The sequence below is a fragment of the Hemibagrus wyckioides genome, linkage group LG06, assembly GCF_019097595.1.
Source record: "Hemibagrus wyckioides isolate EC202008001 linkage group LG06, SWU_Hwy_1.0, whole genome shotgun sequence".
NCBI lineage: Eukaryota > Metazoa > Chordata > Actinopteri > Siluriformes > Bagridae > Hemibagrus > Hemibagrus wyckioides.
In genome coordinates, this window is record NC_080715.1 from 26,025,023 (window position 1) to 26,040,310 (window position 15,288).

At 40.9% G+C, this 15,288-nt stretch overlaps 2 protein-coding genes across 4 annotated transcripts; one reads left to right on the top strand and one right to left on the bottom strand.

The window, feature by feature from the left end:
- The first annotated feature begins 1,521 nt into the window (after positions 1-1,521).
- On the top strand, positions 1,522-12,742 carry egfl6 (EGF-like-domain, multiple 6). 2 transcript variants are annotated; one of them, XM_058391013.1, is made up of 13 exons: positions 1,522-1,787; positions 4,696-4,799; positions 5,014-5,106; positions 5,383-5,502; positions 5,594-5,713; positions 7,226-7,360; positions 7,449-7,571; positions 9,359-9,424; positions 10,406-10,666; positions 11,446-11,511; positions 11,783-11,878; positions 11,996-12,255; positions 12,378-12,742. In XM_058391013.1, the coding sequence occupies exons 1-13, from the start codon at positions 1,717-1,719 to the stop codon at positions 12,483-12,485; spliced, it is 1,623 nt and encodes a 540-aa protein (XP_058246996.1). In that variant the 5' UTR covers positions 1,522-1,716; the 3' UTR covers positions 12,486-12,742. The 2 variants fall into 2 exon arrangements, with proteins under 2 accessions (XP_058246996.1, XP_058246998.1); XM_058391015.1 differs by lacking the exon at positions 9,359-9,424 and having other exon boundaries at positions 1,523-1,787.
- A 404-nt stretch (positions 12,743-13,146) lies between these two features.
- trappc2 (trafficking protein particle complex subunit 2) lies at positions 13,147-14,972 on the bottom strand. 2 transcript variants are annotated; one of them, XM_058391020.1, is made up of 5 exons: positions 14,809-14,972; positions 14,457-14,563; positions 14,172-14,320; positions 13,607-13,688; positions 13,147-13,480 (listed from the first exon to the last, which is right to left on the bottom strand). In XM_058391020.1, exons 2-5 carry the CDS (start codon positions 14,547-14,549, stop codon positions 13,382-13,384), a joined length of 423 nt encoding a protein of 140 aa, XP_058247003.1. In that variant the 5' UTR covers positions 14,550-14,563; positions 14,809-14,972; the 3' UTR covers positions 13,147-13,381. The 2 variants fall into 2 exon arrangements, with proteins under 2 accessions (XP_058247003.1, XP_058247002.1); XM_058391019.1 differs by having other exon boundaries at positions 14,457-14,572.
- Between the last annotated feature and the right edge of the window lie 316 nt (positions 14,973-15,288).

Sequence of the window (15,288 nt, forward strand, 5' to 3'; positions counted from 1 at the left end):
AGTTTAGATGTTCATCAGTGTGAACTCACAAATCCTGCTTTCTAAGAAGGTTTTACCTTCTCATGCATCATGTCTTTATTGTCCACCACAAGCATATCATCTTCACCTATGCCCTATAAGCGTTCTTTGGGTCATTTAGCTCTTGGCTTCATTAATGAACTAAACAAGCAGTTCTTAGAGTGAGGTCCAGGAACCTCCAGAGTGCCCATGACATCACAACATGGCATGATTAACATTACTCTGTTCATTACTCAGGTGTTTACTGAATTGTCTGGTCATTTGAATCCAGGTTTAATCTGAACTCACATCATAGTAAATCTAATAATTTATAATAATCTATAATAATCCAAAATCTAACAAAAGATAGAGAGATTGATCAGATGGGTCTCAGCACAGTCTCAGTCTCAACGGTCTGAGGAGAGGTGACTATCGGAGTCAAAGGTCAATCCTCTCGTCTGCATGCCAAGACATGCCGTAAACGCCGAGGAGTCACAGGATGAAAAGGGTTTGCAGTTGTGCAGCAGTCTCTAACTGCAAACATGTTAAATAAATCTGTTCTAATGAACTTGCATAAATGTTTATTTATACAGCGGGGGGAAAAAAACCCAAATCCTGGCACTGCTGTAGGATCACAGAGAGGAACAGCAGCTTAGTTACATTGGTGAGAAATGAGGAGCAGCTGAAACAATCAACAGAGATATTCAGAGATAACAGAGACAGGAAACTTTGCCCATATAAGGAAAGTGGAAAACTAAAAGGGTCATAAAAAGTGTGTGTGAAGCCATGAGGGTCAGAACAAGAGCAGAAGACATATGGAGAGAAGACATTTGTTTTATGGCACAAATTAAGAATAACAACATTGAGAAACTCAAAATCTCCCTGAGAAAAGATCATGGAAGAAAAATATTAGGTTGTTAGCAGCCTTTGGCCTGAACCCGTGTAATGTTGAGTTTGCTGTAGCGTTAGCATCCCAACACTGCAGCAGTTAGCCGTGAAGTTACTCTGACTAACTTGACGCTGATTATTTTCCTGTAACAGCAAATCGTAAAATGATTTCTTCCTCTTATTCCAGCAACTTACCAATTTTTAGATTTTAAGTCTATTTCTACTAAAGCATCATACTTTTGATCCCGTTATAGTTACATGGTAATGTTGTGGACAGTCTGTAAAGTAAGTTAGCTCTTGCCGTTAGTTAGAGTGTAGCAGCTATAAACAGTCTTTAGCTCATAAAAATAAACAGCTTCGGTCGCCCTATACTTATCCAGTGGTATTTTTTTATCTTATTAATGGAAATAATGACAGAAAACTGTTTTTTTTTTGTTAAAACACACACACATGTTACTGTAATAGTCACAGATTTCTGCTTTGCAGACATTTCTTTGGGAAAGCAGGAAAACCCCTCAGGCTCAGAGGACTGCCATCAATCACCACTTCCTGGATGGAATTTCAGGTAAAAAAAAAAAAAAAAAAGACAGACATTAACACTTCCCTTTTTTTAGACCTCCTCCCACTTCCTAAAAACAGACACACTCTGGAATTTGAGTCTGGTGAAGAGAGAGAGAGAGAGAGAGAGAGAGAGAGAATCCCAATACAAGTCTGGAGATGTTTGTCTGAAACTCTGTATTTATTTTAGCTGAACCATATAGGAGGCAAAAGAAGAGAACAAAAGAGTCAGAGAAAGAGAGAGAGAGAGAGAGAGAGAGAGAGTTCTCAGTCATGAAGCCCTGCACATGGATCGGCTCTCTCACGTTCCTTCTCTACGTTTTTCCTGCACATGCTGCTAACAGGTGAGTTTGTTTTCATAGAAAATAACAGAAGAGGTTTCCTGAAAGTTTCTGAAGATTTGACGATTTCAAGGTGACACAGACGCAAGCGTTCAGCTCTCTGATGAATCCGTGTGGGAACTGAAATCTACCAGAATGTCCTGGATTAGACCTTTATTTTTATTGTCTATTGGAGTGACATGAAGCTCTCAGTGCTTTATAACCCTTCATATAAAGTGAAGAAAATCATGTTAGAAATTCTACAGTTAATTTTTTTAAAAAATTAAAATAAATAAATTCTTATCTGTTTTTGAAAACTGATTTAATTATTTACAGTATAACGATGTGCTCAGACTTTCAATTACCTATTTTCTAAATAAAGGTAAACGTACCAAAACAGAATTGAGTTTTTAAACTCCCATGGTTACCTCAGAAAATATAGCTACTGCTAATGCTAGCACCAAATACCGTTTTAAATAAAAAGTGTTTACATTTGGCTCCATTATATTGCTATAAATTTTACAGACTACCTTATTAAGACAAGCAGTGCTAAGGCTAACCATTTATATAACCACAATATAAACACACTGTTTCCATTTATATGGTTTAACATTATTTTCTCTCCCTGATTATCTCTCATTTAGCTTTGAATTTATCTCAGGAAGAATCACTGATCGAATGCTAACCCCTAAGAACGGATGACCTTATCAGTGTAGCCACATAGTCCAACGTCTACGTTTACATTCACATTGTTTTTCTTCTTACATCAGGAAGAACAGCTGTTGCTAATGGCAACAACAACAATATATAATATGCAATATCAATTTTAATCAAAGTTTACACCGAACACTGTTTAGATTTCCCTCTATTTTATTGCATATTCATGCTAAGCCTTTCTTCAAGATTCTAATTAACCTGTGTTCCATGCTAACACTTAGTTCTCCTGCCTTTTGCACTGAATTTAGCAAGATGAATTACTGCTCAAATGCTGCTAGCAATAGGTAAAAAGCCATATTGTGATTTCCGTTTCCGCGGCTCAGCTCTGCATCTTAATGTTTTAAGCTCAGGCAGAACAGATGATGCTAATGCTAATGCTAAGCCCTAACAGAGTAGGCGATGATTATCCTACTGCCATAATGAATGGACAGTTTAAAAGGAACTTTATTGTCATAACTTTGCAGTCTGTTTATAGAATAAACATGGAAATGAACGCAGTATAAAAAACGGCTGCTATTAACGCTAGCTTATTAATATGCATGCTAATAAAACAACAAACAGACAACGTTCTGTACATCATTTCTCTGGAGAATTTACTGTTGCTTTGTTGACCTGCTACGCTCGCATCTTAGGTCTGTGCTAGTGTTTTTCCCGGGAATGACAGACGTCTAAATGTAGCGTAGCCACCTGTTAGCGTCTCGTATTCTCGTCTTTACGCTATTTTGGCTCTCAGATTCCTTGCAGTCCTTCAGAGCCAAAATCAAGGTTGCATTCCAGGTCTGTTTATAACTTGACGACTTCCCTCCATGTGAAATCTCCCTCACAGGGCCTGGATTACTGCTTTGCTAGTTTTCTACAATTTTTATATTTCCTGAGGAACTTGAATGAACCTGTTCATTCAAACGTTTCGAAATTTGCGGTATATTAAGTGTACTTAAAATATTGTTTTGTGTAACATTGTGTTTGTAAATCGTTCACAGAAGGATTCACACAAGAAATGCTAACGGTTAGCATGACAAAGAAAACCATCTGTCTCTGTAAACTGACATAAAAGGAGAATCTTGTTTCATCAGCATCAAAAGTTTCAATATTACCAGTCAAGCACATCCATTAAGTAACATAAATAAAGCTAGGCTTTATGTCAGGGTAAAAGTAATGGCAGTCTATAAAAGGCGAGAGAGTTAGCGTGACTAAGTTAGCTGAAGTGCTACAGCGGCTGAGCGCTCTCTCTCACCGTTTAGTCGCTGTTTTGCAGTTTTTCAGCTCTCTTTGCCTTGTATGGAGTTTTGTGGGTGTGGTTTAATGTAGATCAGCTGTACTGTGGACTTGCTTTGTATTGTTTGGCCTTTTTTTTTAAATCAAGATCTGCATGGAAAGATGAAAAATCAGCTGGTTTTGCTAAAGTTTATTAGAAGAAAAAACAAGGTTAGTCGTAACTCCTCATCAAACAAAACCAAGATAAAGGCAGGATCCAGTGTGAGGAGAGTTAATACCACAGAGTAGATTAGCTCTTTTTAGCATTTAATGCAAACAAACCAGCGAATGCACCTAATTTTACTTTAAACACATTTTGTTTTGTGTGTTTTTTTGTTCTTCACTATTTACAAACAGCTATTTAGTGATTCTGGTTACATGTGCAATCGGCATGTCGTAATTACCGTCATTTTAACGTGCCGACCCCCCCCCAACTCAACCATTCCACACTTCAATCACCAACAGCTCACGTTATTATAGCTCAGAAACACATAATTACTGTCATTCCAGCAACGTGTAGAACACAGACTTCCTCCGTCACACACAGCGTCCTGTACCACAGAATCTCCAAACTGCACAGTGTGTGCATATGTGAGTGTGTGAGTTTGTGAGTGTGTGTGCGTATGTGTTATGTCTGTGTGTGTGTGTAGGCGTGTGTTTGTGTGTATGTGTGCCTGTTGTGAGTGTGCAAGTATGCATGAGTGTGTGAGTGCGTATGTGAGTGGGTGTGTTTGTGAATGTGTGTGTGCGAGTGTGTGTGTGTGTGTGTTTCACACTCCGTCTGTTTAATTATAGCATGAACTCTATCGAGTCAGGACAAGCTTTATTTATAAGGCATCTGAAACAACAACAACAAAAAAAAGAAACACACGTGTTGAGTTTTTATTGTTTCATATTGTCACACTCATCGTACTAGTGTATAACTTTGTGTGGCTGTGTAACATGTGTGTTCGTGTTAAAGGCAAAGCAGACAAGTATCTGTGGGAAACGCAGGAGTGTGTCGCTATGGCAACCGCCTGGAGTGCTGCTATGGCTGGAAGAAAAATACAAAAGGCCAGTGTGAAGGTATTATACTATATACAATATTCATGTATACATTGTCACTAAAATATACGGTATTGTAGCTTTCACTAGCGTTATGTTTGCAGCTCTCAGTGTGTAGCTAGTTAAACGGCTATTTTCAATAGATTGTGATTTTAAAAGCATTCAGTTGGTTTATAAATTCATTTAAACAGTTTGCTCTGAACTCTTTGCTTGTTATTAACGACATGTTTTTCAGCTCAGTGTGAATTCGGATGTAAACACGGACAGTGTGTCGGGCCGAATAAGTGCTCGTGCTTTCCGGGATACACCGGCAAAACATGCAGCCAAGGTGAAAGTTTTATGTTTTAGCAAAAAGACCTTGAAACAGATTCTACAGCAAGCTGTTTCCTCTTTCTAATCTTGATCATGACTGAATATCTCACACCAAACTTTTCAGATGGTTACGTAGCTAGTGCTAGTTAGCAACTATAGTGTTTGCCTAAATAAAAACCGCATAGCTGTTTAGCCATCAGACAACTAGTGAGTGTTAATAAACTGACCCTGTCTCTGTGAGTGAGTGAGTGAGTGAGTGAGTGTTAATAAATCTTCTGGTCTCTATTTGCAGATTTAAATGAATGTGGGTTGAAGCCTCGTCCTTGTGAGCATCGCTGCATGAACACATTCGGTAGCTACATGTGCTATTGCCTCAACGGCTACATGCTAATGCCTGATGGCTCCTGTGCCAGTAAGTGCCTTAATAACGTTACTGGGTTTTTTTCTATCCACTGGTTTTTACCTGCGTGTACACCTGCTCCACTTACCGTGTTTCCTGACAGACTCCAGGACGTGTTCTCTGGCACACTGTCAGTACGGCTGTGAGGAGGTTCAGGGGGAAATCCGCTGTCTATGTCCCTCAACTGGCTTACAGCTCAGTTCAGATGGAAAAACATGTGTGGGTGAGTGTGTGTGTGTGTGTATGTGTGTGTGTGTGTTTGAATGTGCGTGGTCTCATGTCAGTAACTGCTGTCATGTTTTCTTGGTTGTGTGTGTGTGTGTGTTTGAATGTGTGTGGTCTCATGTCAGTAACTGCTGTCATGTTTTCTTGGTTGTGTGTGTGTGTGTGTGTGTTTGAATGTGCGTGGTCTCATGTCAGTAACTGCTGTCATGTTTTCTTGGTTGTGTGTGTGTGTGTTTGAATGTGCGTGGTCTCATGTCAGTAACTGCTGTCATGTTTTCTTGGTTGTGTGTGTGTGTGTGTGTTTGAATGTGCGTGGTCTCATGTCAGTAACTGCTGTAATGTTTTCTTGGTTGTAGGTGTGTGTGTGTGTTTGAATGTGTGTGGTCTCATGTCAGTAACTGCTGTCATGTTTTCTTGGTTGTGTGTGTGTGTGTGTGTGTGTTTGAATGTGCGTGGTCTCATGTCAGTAACTGCTGTAATGTTTTCTTGGTTGTGTGTGTGTGTGTGTGTTTGAATGTGCGTGGTCTCATGTCAGTAACTGCTGTAATGTTTTCTTGGTTGTGTGTGTGTGTGTTTGAATGTGCGTGGTCTCATGTCAGTAACTGCTGTCATGTTTTCTTGGTTGTGTGTGTGTGTGTGTGTTTGAATGTGCGTGGTCTCATGTCAGTAACTGCTGTCATGTTTTCTTGGTTGTGTGTGTGTGTGTGTGTGTTTGAATGTGCGTGGTCTCATGTCAGTAACTGCTGTCATGTTTTCTTGGTTGTGTGTGTGTGTGTGTGTGTGTGTGTTTGAATGTGCGTGGTCTCATGTCAGTAACTGCTGTAATGTTTTCTTGGTTGTGTGTGTGTGTGTGTGTTTGAATGTGCGTGGTCTCATGTCAGTAACTGCTGTAATGTTTTCTTGGTTGTGTGTGTGTGTGTTTGAATGTGCGTGGTCTCATGTCAGTAACTGCTGTCATGTTTTCTTGGTTGTGTGTGTGTGTGTGTGTTTGAATGTGCGTGGTCTCATGTCAGTAACTGCTGTCATGTTTTCTTGGTTGTGTGTGTGTGTGTGTGTTTGAATGTGCGTGGTCTCATGTCAGTAACTGCTGTAATGTTTTCTTGGTTGTAGGTGTGTGTGTGTGTTTGAATGTGTGTGGTCTCATGTCAGTAACTGCTGTCATGTTTTCTTGGTTGTGTGTGTGTGTGTGTGTGTGTTTGAATGTGCGTGGTCTCATGTCAGTAACTGCTGTAATGTTTTCTTGGTTGTGTGTGTGTGTGTGTGTTTGAATGTGCGTGGTCTCATGTCAGTAACTGCTGTAATGTTTTCTTGGTTGTAGGTGTGTGTGTGTGTAGTTTTCATGTGTCATGTCAGTAACTGCTGTAATGTTTTCTTGGTTATAGGTGTGTGTGTGTGTGTGTGTGTAGTTTTCATGTCTCATGTCAGTAACTGCTGTAATGTTTTCTTGGTTGTGTGTGTGTGTGTGTGTGTGTGTGTGTCAGTAACTGCTGTAATGTTTTCTTGCTTGTAGATGTTGATGAGTGTGTAAGTGGAAAGCACCAGTGTCCATACAGCCGGGAGTGTGTAAACACCTTCGGGAGTTACTACTGCAAGTGCAGAGCGGGTTACGATCTAAAATACATCAACGGGAAATACGACTGCATCGGTAAACCAACAGAGTGTGTGAGCAGCATGAACGTTAAGCAGAAATCTTATTTCTGTGTGATATTAAACTCTGTTCTGTTACATTTCAGATATGGACGAGTGTCTGGTCAACACTCATAAATGCAGCCGTCACGCAGACTGTATAAACACTGAGGGGTCATACAAGTGCAAATGCAGACACGGCTTCCGCGGCACTGGGTTCGACTGTTCAGGTGAGAATTCTGTTCTTTTATTCTAAGTGAAGCTGCGGCCATGTGTCTCACATCCAGGACAAAGGAAGTCAGTACGGTTCTGATCTCCACATGGTGATGATGCTCTGATCTCATCTCATCTTCCTGATAAAGAGTTCTTCACTGAACCAGACGTAGAGCTCTGAGCACTGAGAGGCTGTAAGGAAACACACACACACAGACACACTTCCTAAATCTCCTTAGAGGTGAAGTGTCATTGCTGCTGCAGTGATGAACTATCTGAGGGTTAAACCCTTCCTACATTAAGCTCTCTGTGGAACTCAGTGGAACTATCAGGACCCGTGTTGTCTGTAGCTGTAGCTGCTGCTCTGTCAGTGTCCCATCTGTTATCAGCTGTTGTGTGGATGTACTGCCCAGTTAATACCTGGAGGATGTGATGGTTTCTTTGTATTCACTGGTCAGAGACTGGTTTAAATAGCAGAAGGGGTGGAGCCAGCAGGTCACTAGGTTTGTGTTGGTCGTTCCTGGAGATTATTAGATTCGGTGTAAGATGTTATTAGACTGTAAACATCTGATACTACATCATCATCTACACAGTGACATGACAGTTACTCTCACGTATTATTATTATTATTATTATTATTATCATTATTATTATTATTATTAGTTGATAATACACATGAACCTGCTTCAGTATTTATGACAGAAATACACTATGTTGCCAAAGGTACGCCCGTCTAAATCATTAAATTCAGGTGTTGTTTTCCAGGGGTTGGGCTCGGCCACTTACAGTGAGAGGAACTCTTAATGCTTCAGCATACCAAGACATTTTGGACAATTTCATGCTCCTAACTTTGTGAGAACAGTTTGGGGATGACCCCTTCTTGTTCCAACATGACTGCACACCAGTGCACAAAGCAAGGTCCATAAAGACATGGATGAGTGAGTTTGGTGTGGATGAACTTGACTGGCCTGCACAGAGTCCTGACCTCAACCTGATAGAACACCTTTGGAATGAATTAGAGCGGAGACTGTGAGCCAGACCAAAACTGGGACGTCTGCCTTTAAATTCACATGAATGTAATATGGAGTTTTCCCGCCCTTTGCAGCTCTAAATGCTCCAATTCTTCTGAGAAGGCTTTCCACAAGGTTTAGGAGTGTGTTTATGGGAATTTTTGACCATTCCACTTGAAGCGCATTTCTGAGTTCAGGCACTGATGTTTGACAGGAAGTTCTGACTCACAGTCTCTGCTCTAATTCATCTCAAAGATGTTCTATCAGGTTGAGGTCAGGACTCTGAGTTCATTTCACTGGAACTAATGGGCCAAGCCCAACCCCTGAAAAACAACCCTTGAATTCAATGATTTGGAGGGGTGTCCCAAAACATTTGGCAATATAGTGTATGTCAGATTTAACAAATGGCTAATTTTCATTTTGGCAGGTTGATGTTTCTCAGTTACTGTATCTGCTCTTGTTCATCTGTCTGTGGATTTACACACACTGTGTGAGCACTGGAGAAACATAACTTTTTAGATTTTAGATTTAGCTTCATGTCTGGTTGCAAAACATTTGGTTTAATCTTCAGAAGCTTCATCTTCAGAAACTGACATCAATCCAGCATCGTTCTGAAGAGAAGACGATGTCGCGTTTCCTCACGATTGCTTCACTGTCCTGAAGCTTCATGCTTCATCGAGCGTCTGGATGGAAGCCGATTCACTTGTCTGGAAAATCACACCTCTGTCGTTGTCTAGACGTCGTCTGGAGGGCAGCGGTGTGCGTAAAAAAATGTTGTTTTGTGTTTCCTGTAGTAAAGCCGTTTTATCACAGCAACTCCTGGGACTCTGATAAAGGCAGCGCAGACGAACTTCATAATGGTGAGAAGCTTTCATCTGAGGATTGCTGAGAACGTCCTCGTCGCTCTGTGGATTACTTCATTAACACATTAATCTTGTGTTGTGGCTAAACACAAGAATGTGTGTTCCAGTAGCTTTATTTCAATACACTCTCTTCACTTCCCCTCACGAGATGTTACAGCTGTAAAGTGATGAAGACACTGTACTGTATGAGGGGAAGATGACGAGGAAGGGTTTAAAATGTCATTTTCACTCAGTGAATGAACACAACGAACGTGTCTGCTGTTAGCTGCTTGTTGTGTAGCATGAGCTGTGCATCCATTGCCCTGCTGTGTTAGCATGAAAATTGTGTTAGCATTCTTACGTTTGAAGCGTTTTTTCCCTCACAGTTTAACACGGTCCTAATGCTCTTCAGGTCAGAGTTCAGCCTCCATATCTTCATATCGTTTACGGCGTCATGTCACGTGTCCGTGTGATGATAAACGAGATTGTCTCATTTCCTCTTGTCAGAAAACGGCTACGTAGTGGGCGTGTTTGTGGGCAGAGATTGACATTAGGTGAAAAGGATGTATGTTGTGCTGAGGAGCAGCACCAGAGATTCCTCAGAGCTACAGATAAGATTCCACAGCAGATAGAAGAGCTTAGTGCTGTGCAGTGAGGCTGCATGTTAACATTAGCATCTGCTCAGTCTCTGTGAGCTTCCTGTGTACAGTTAACATGCACTGGTGGACTTAACACGACTAGCAAAAACATTAATGCCTACTCACTCAGTGTTTCCTCTTGCAGACCTGCTGCAGCAGTGCATGATGGGAAAGTGCAGTCTTCGTTACTCCTCCGTGAGAGAGCATTAGAATGATTGTTTCTATCTGATACTTGAGACTCCTTCCATAACCATAATTATTATAATTATTAGAGTTCTGGTGTAAATATCATTAGAGGAAGAACAGTAGAAGTGCTGATAAACCCAATGTGTCTCATCAACACTGCGGTCTGTTTTAATAGCAATCCCAGAATTCCCTTCAAAGACACGCTTTCTTGGAGGGAAACTGGAGAACGCCATCCCAGAGCCCAGAGTGACTACATCCCCCAAACTGCACCTACAGCCGTTCGATTATGACGGAGAGGTTTACATTGGGCCAGGAGAGGAAGTGACATCACTGATACCAACAAGAGAGGAGGAGGAGGAGGAGGAAGAGGAGGAGGAAGAGGAGGAGGGAAATGGGGTGGACGCTGAGAGTCTGAAACCCCGAGGAGATGCCTTCTGTGAGTTTACTAATGTGGCTAATGTGCTTACACACACACACACACAAACTCAGACACACACTCACACACAAACTCAGTCAGACACACACACACACAGACACACACAACCATACACACACAAAGTCTCTCTCTCAAACACACACCACACACTCAGACAAACTGAGACACACACTGACACTCACCACACACAAACTAAGACACACACACACACACTCTCTCTCTCACGCATACACACACAAACTCAGTCAGACACACACACACAAACAGACACACACACAAGCTCTTTCTCTCACACACTCACACACAGACACACACACTACACAGACACAAACTCATACACACACAAACACACACACAGTAACACACCTCCTCGCCACTCTCCAGCTCCTGAACTCAGATCATTTATTATAGCATGAAGAGACACGCCCGAGACGTCCATCACCCTCACACAGGGGAATTCCACCAGGGGGAGGAACAAGTACCCCAGAGGAGATGGGGGATGAGGAGGAGTGGAGGAGTGTGAGCGCTAGCCTTTTATTATCCCGCTCCAGAGCAGCTGTTGTGTAGACAGGCAGCGTGGACGTGTCCTCCAAAACATCAGCTTTTACTGACACGACCTCCTGCAGCCATCACACCACAAACACACTCCTGCTCTCTTCCTCTCCTGTCCTTCTGACACAGGGCACATCATACATGATGAGGATTTCAGCATGTTCTGTGTGTGTGTGTGTGGTCTAGATGTAACTCTTCCTTCATGAGTGTGTTCTGAACTCTTCCAGTTTCTGAGTTCGTCTACAGCCGAGGAACAGAATTTAAAGAAATTAAGGCGGCTCCTCTACAGGAAAGTAAGAACTATTTACTTTCTTTTCAAAGGAATGAAGTGAAACAGACGTGATGTTCTGCACACAGTGAATGTTTGGTGTTTGGTGATAATCCTCTTTCTTGTAGCTGACACACAGCTTAGCACACACACACGTTTCACATTTCACGTCAGTGCCAGGCTTGAGTAGGAGGCATGGCCTATGATTGGAGGCGGGGGTTTTGTATAAAATGACTGAATGACTGTGTGGTGTGTAAGACGTTTCTCAGTGTTTTTGTGTGTTTTTGCTGGATCAGGATTCCTCACTGACTGTAACTTTGACTCTGGGGAATGTGAATGGGTCCAGGAGAAGGACGATGACCTGGACTGGACTGTCCATTACCACGAAAACGGTGACATCAAACTCATTAATGCATCATTTATAGAAATCATTAGGAAAAAAATTGGGGGAAATAGAATCAGGTAAAGTCTGACAGGCTTTCAACACAGGTGTGTTTGCTGCTGTGCAGGACTGCAGTACTACATGGCGCTGAAGGGGATTGTGGGTAAATGGAGGGAGCAGGCCAGGCTGAAGCTGCTCCTCAGTGATGCTGTTCGTCAGCAGGCTTTCTGTGTGAGATTCAACTACAGGATGGAGGGACTGCAGACCGGAACGCTGCGTGTGATGACGGACAGCAGGAACGTCCTGTGGGAGAACAGACACATCCAGGACCACGGCTGGAACACGGAGAACGTGGACGTGACCTGGAGCGACAGAGCTCCTGAATCGGTCAGAAACTCCATGATGACCATGACCCATCAGACTGAGATCAGATAAATCACTGATCTGAAGTCAGACAAATCAGTTCTGTTTTTAATTTTCTTCATTAAAATTGTTTGTTTTGTTTGCAGCTTGTGTTTGAGGGGACTCTGGGGAAGCTGGAGCGAGGAGAAATCAGCCTGGATAACGTGGTGCTGATGTCAGGAAGCTGTCGTGATGCTGAGGAGAAGCTGCTGTAGAGAAATGTCTCAGTAACTTTAAAATAATCTCGAACGTCATACTGAAAAAAAAATGTTGATGGAAGAAAATCCATCTAATCCATTAGATAAAATTCCCCTACTTTTTTTTATTACATGTGAAAGGTGAATGTGATGGAAAATGTTTCCTGACTCAGTAACAAGGCTGTGAGATCTTCAGCACATTCTCCAGGAGGAAAAAACTCAACTATAAATAAAAGTGTGTTTCTTTTTCTCAATAAATAAATAAAAAGAAATGACTGCGTTGTGGAGAGGTTTTCCTGAGCCGGAGTCTATCTCGGGAACGCCGGGAACGAGGTGGGAAAACTAAATAATAAATAAAGATATACCGCAGCTGCTAAGGAACATACAGCAGACTTATGTAATATATTAGCATTATTAATAATATTAATTATATTATATGTTAATTATATTATTATAATATAATATAATTATTTTACTATTATTATTATTAAATAAATATATAAAGTAATATTAATATATTAAAGAGCAAAATAGATCAACAAGCTGCTGTATTTCTCCAGATTCACTGTGATTTCCAAATAATTAACCAAACGGTTTAAAACCCACAAATTTCGACTTTAAAACCCATCTGCAGCGTGATGATGGGAGTGTGTGAGGAGAAGGAGCGTGAGGTCACAGCGCCACCTGCTGACAGGTTTTATTATCATCATTACACTGAGAGATGGACAGCATGATGACGTCAGAACATGAACACAACAAAAAACAAGAAAAACAACTGTTCACAGGCTGAAGGTTTAAACATACACACATACACACACACACGGAAACACACACACACTTGTGACGTTTAACCCAGGTAAAAGTGATTAAATGTATTTTACAGGCGTTTGTATAAACATTGGAGAATCGTCTCATCAGCTCAGAAGATGCTTCTTGCCCAGAAACTGCACTTTACGCTCAAAGGCTGTGGAGCGAATCGGAGTGTTCACTTCATAGAAAGGGTTCATCACAAACTGCCAACAAAACAAACACAAGAGTCCATTTTACACAGTTAAATAATAATAATAATAATAATAATAATAATAATAATAATAATAATAATAATCATCAACTAAAAACCGGAGCGAAAAGCTGCACACCTTGATGTATAAATCATAAACGTCATTAAAGAAGTTTTTGATCCCGTCTTCTTGCCTGACGTCATGAAGCATGATGAACCTCATATGTACAAAAACATGGTTAAGGAAGAAAGTCAACAATTCATTCATTAACCTCTGGTTTTTATTTCTGCATCACACAGTTGACTATACATAAATGCAGAAAGGACATTGTTCACACTCTCTGGTGTCACCCAAATGAGGATGAGGTTCCCTTTTGAGTCTGGTTCCTCTCAAGGTTTTTCCTCTTACCATCTAAGGGAGTTTTTTCCTTGCCACAGTCTCCTCAGGCTTGCTCACTAGGGATGATTTTGTTTAACATCTAGGACTTTTTGCACTATGATTTTCATTTCTTATGTTCTGTAAATCTGCTTTGAGACAATGTTCATTGTTAAAAGCGCTATACAAATAAAATTGAACTGAACTGAATTCTGACTCTTAAGAGGTGAAGATCTCTCTGAACACTGAATCCACTGTATGGATGAACAGGATTCTCATCCCGATGGGTGTTTTTCTTTAAATCCTGGAATGCTGTGATTCAGGAAGGATATGACCGGCGGTGACGAAGGCTGAGACGAACCACTCGTTGAACTTGTCCACTGTTTTCAGGTACATGTTGTTGGACAGCCACATGTTCTCATCCACCAGGTCGAGAGCAGCGTGAGCGATAAACTGGTTCAAGTGGCGATGATCATCCTGTAAACGATTAAAAAAATAAATAAATAACAAGTGAGGGAATGATTACGCCTTTCTCTCCTCTTTCAGGCTTCTGTTTGTGTGTCCGTGTGCATGAAGGAACAGATTAATGGGTGAATCTGTCCATCACAGGTACCTTTGATTCCGGTTTCCCAGGAGGCAGGAACTCCATCTCAAACACTGGGTTGTCATGGTGACCCACCATCACGAAGTAGAAGCTTCCGGACATCTCTCTCTCTCTAACTATAGACACTAAACAATTACGACAGACAGAGAGAGACAGAGAGAGAGAGAGACAAAGAGATAGAGAGAGAGAGAGAGAGATGGTGGTGAGAGAGAGTTGAAGCTCGTTACAGGAGATTAAAGATCAGCAAACTGAAGTGCAACAGATAAATAATAAATACAATAACAAGAATAATAATAACAACAATAATAATAATAAGAAGAAGAAGAAGAAGAAGAATTAGTATTATACGAATAAAACTAACCTTCAGAACAATTCTAGCGCTAAGCAGAAAGCGATGAAAGATGAAGATGTCTCTAACAGATTATTAAATAAAACAGAAACAAGGAGGAATATCCACTCCCATTAGCCGAGTTAGCATCTAGCTCTGTTTTCACTCAGCAGGCGCATCTTACTTCCGTGTACGTCACTGAAAGAACCCGGAACTAAACTTTTTATTAGTACTTAAAAATAGTTATTTAAAAAATTCAATACATTTAAACATACAATTCAAGTACAATTTAAGATATAAGAATAATATGCATTTACTGTATAAATATACAGACTAAAATGTGAATGAAATTATTTGAAATCACTTGCTCTGTGCATTCATCGTTTTTATGTTATGATCCTGTGATTTTATGTTGCATTTCTGTGCAACCGGGCGGTTTTTTAATCCCACATTGTGTGCATTGTCAAAACAAGAAACGCTAATAACAACAACAACAAAAACAACAACAATAAT

Bases quoted from the DNA above. Each gene is read 5' to 3' on its own strand.
- egfl6 (XM_058391013.1), top strand. From the start codon at position 1,717: ATGAAGCCCTGCACATGGATCGGCTCTCTCACGTTCCTTCTCTACGTT. The intron at 5,503-5,593 runs GTAAGTGCCTTA...GTTTCCTGACAG, and splicing joins GCCTGATGGCTCCTGTGCCA to ACTCCAGGACGTGTTCTCTG. The intron at 5,714-7,225 runs GTGAGTGTGTGT...TCTTGCTTGTAG, and splicing joins AGATGGAAAAACATGTGTGG to ATGTTGATGAGTGTGTAAGT.
- trappc2 (XM_058391020.1), bottom strand. From the start codon at position 14,549: ATGTCCGGAAGCTTCTACTTCGTGATGGTGGGTCACCATGACAACCCA. The intron at 13,689-14,171 runs CCTTCCTGAATC...TTTTGTACATAT, and splicing joins TTCGTCACCGCCGGTCATAT to GAGGTTCATCATGCTTCATG. The intron at 13,481-13,606 runs GTGTGCAGCTTT...TTTTGTTGGCAG, and splicing joins TTTATGATTTATACATCAAG to TTTGTGATGAACCCTTTCTA.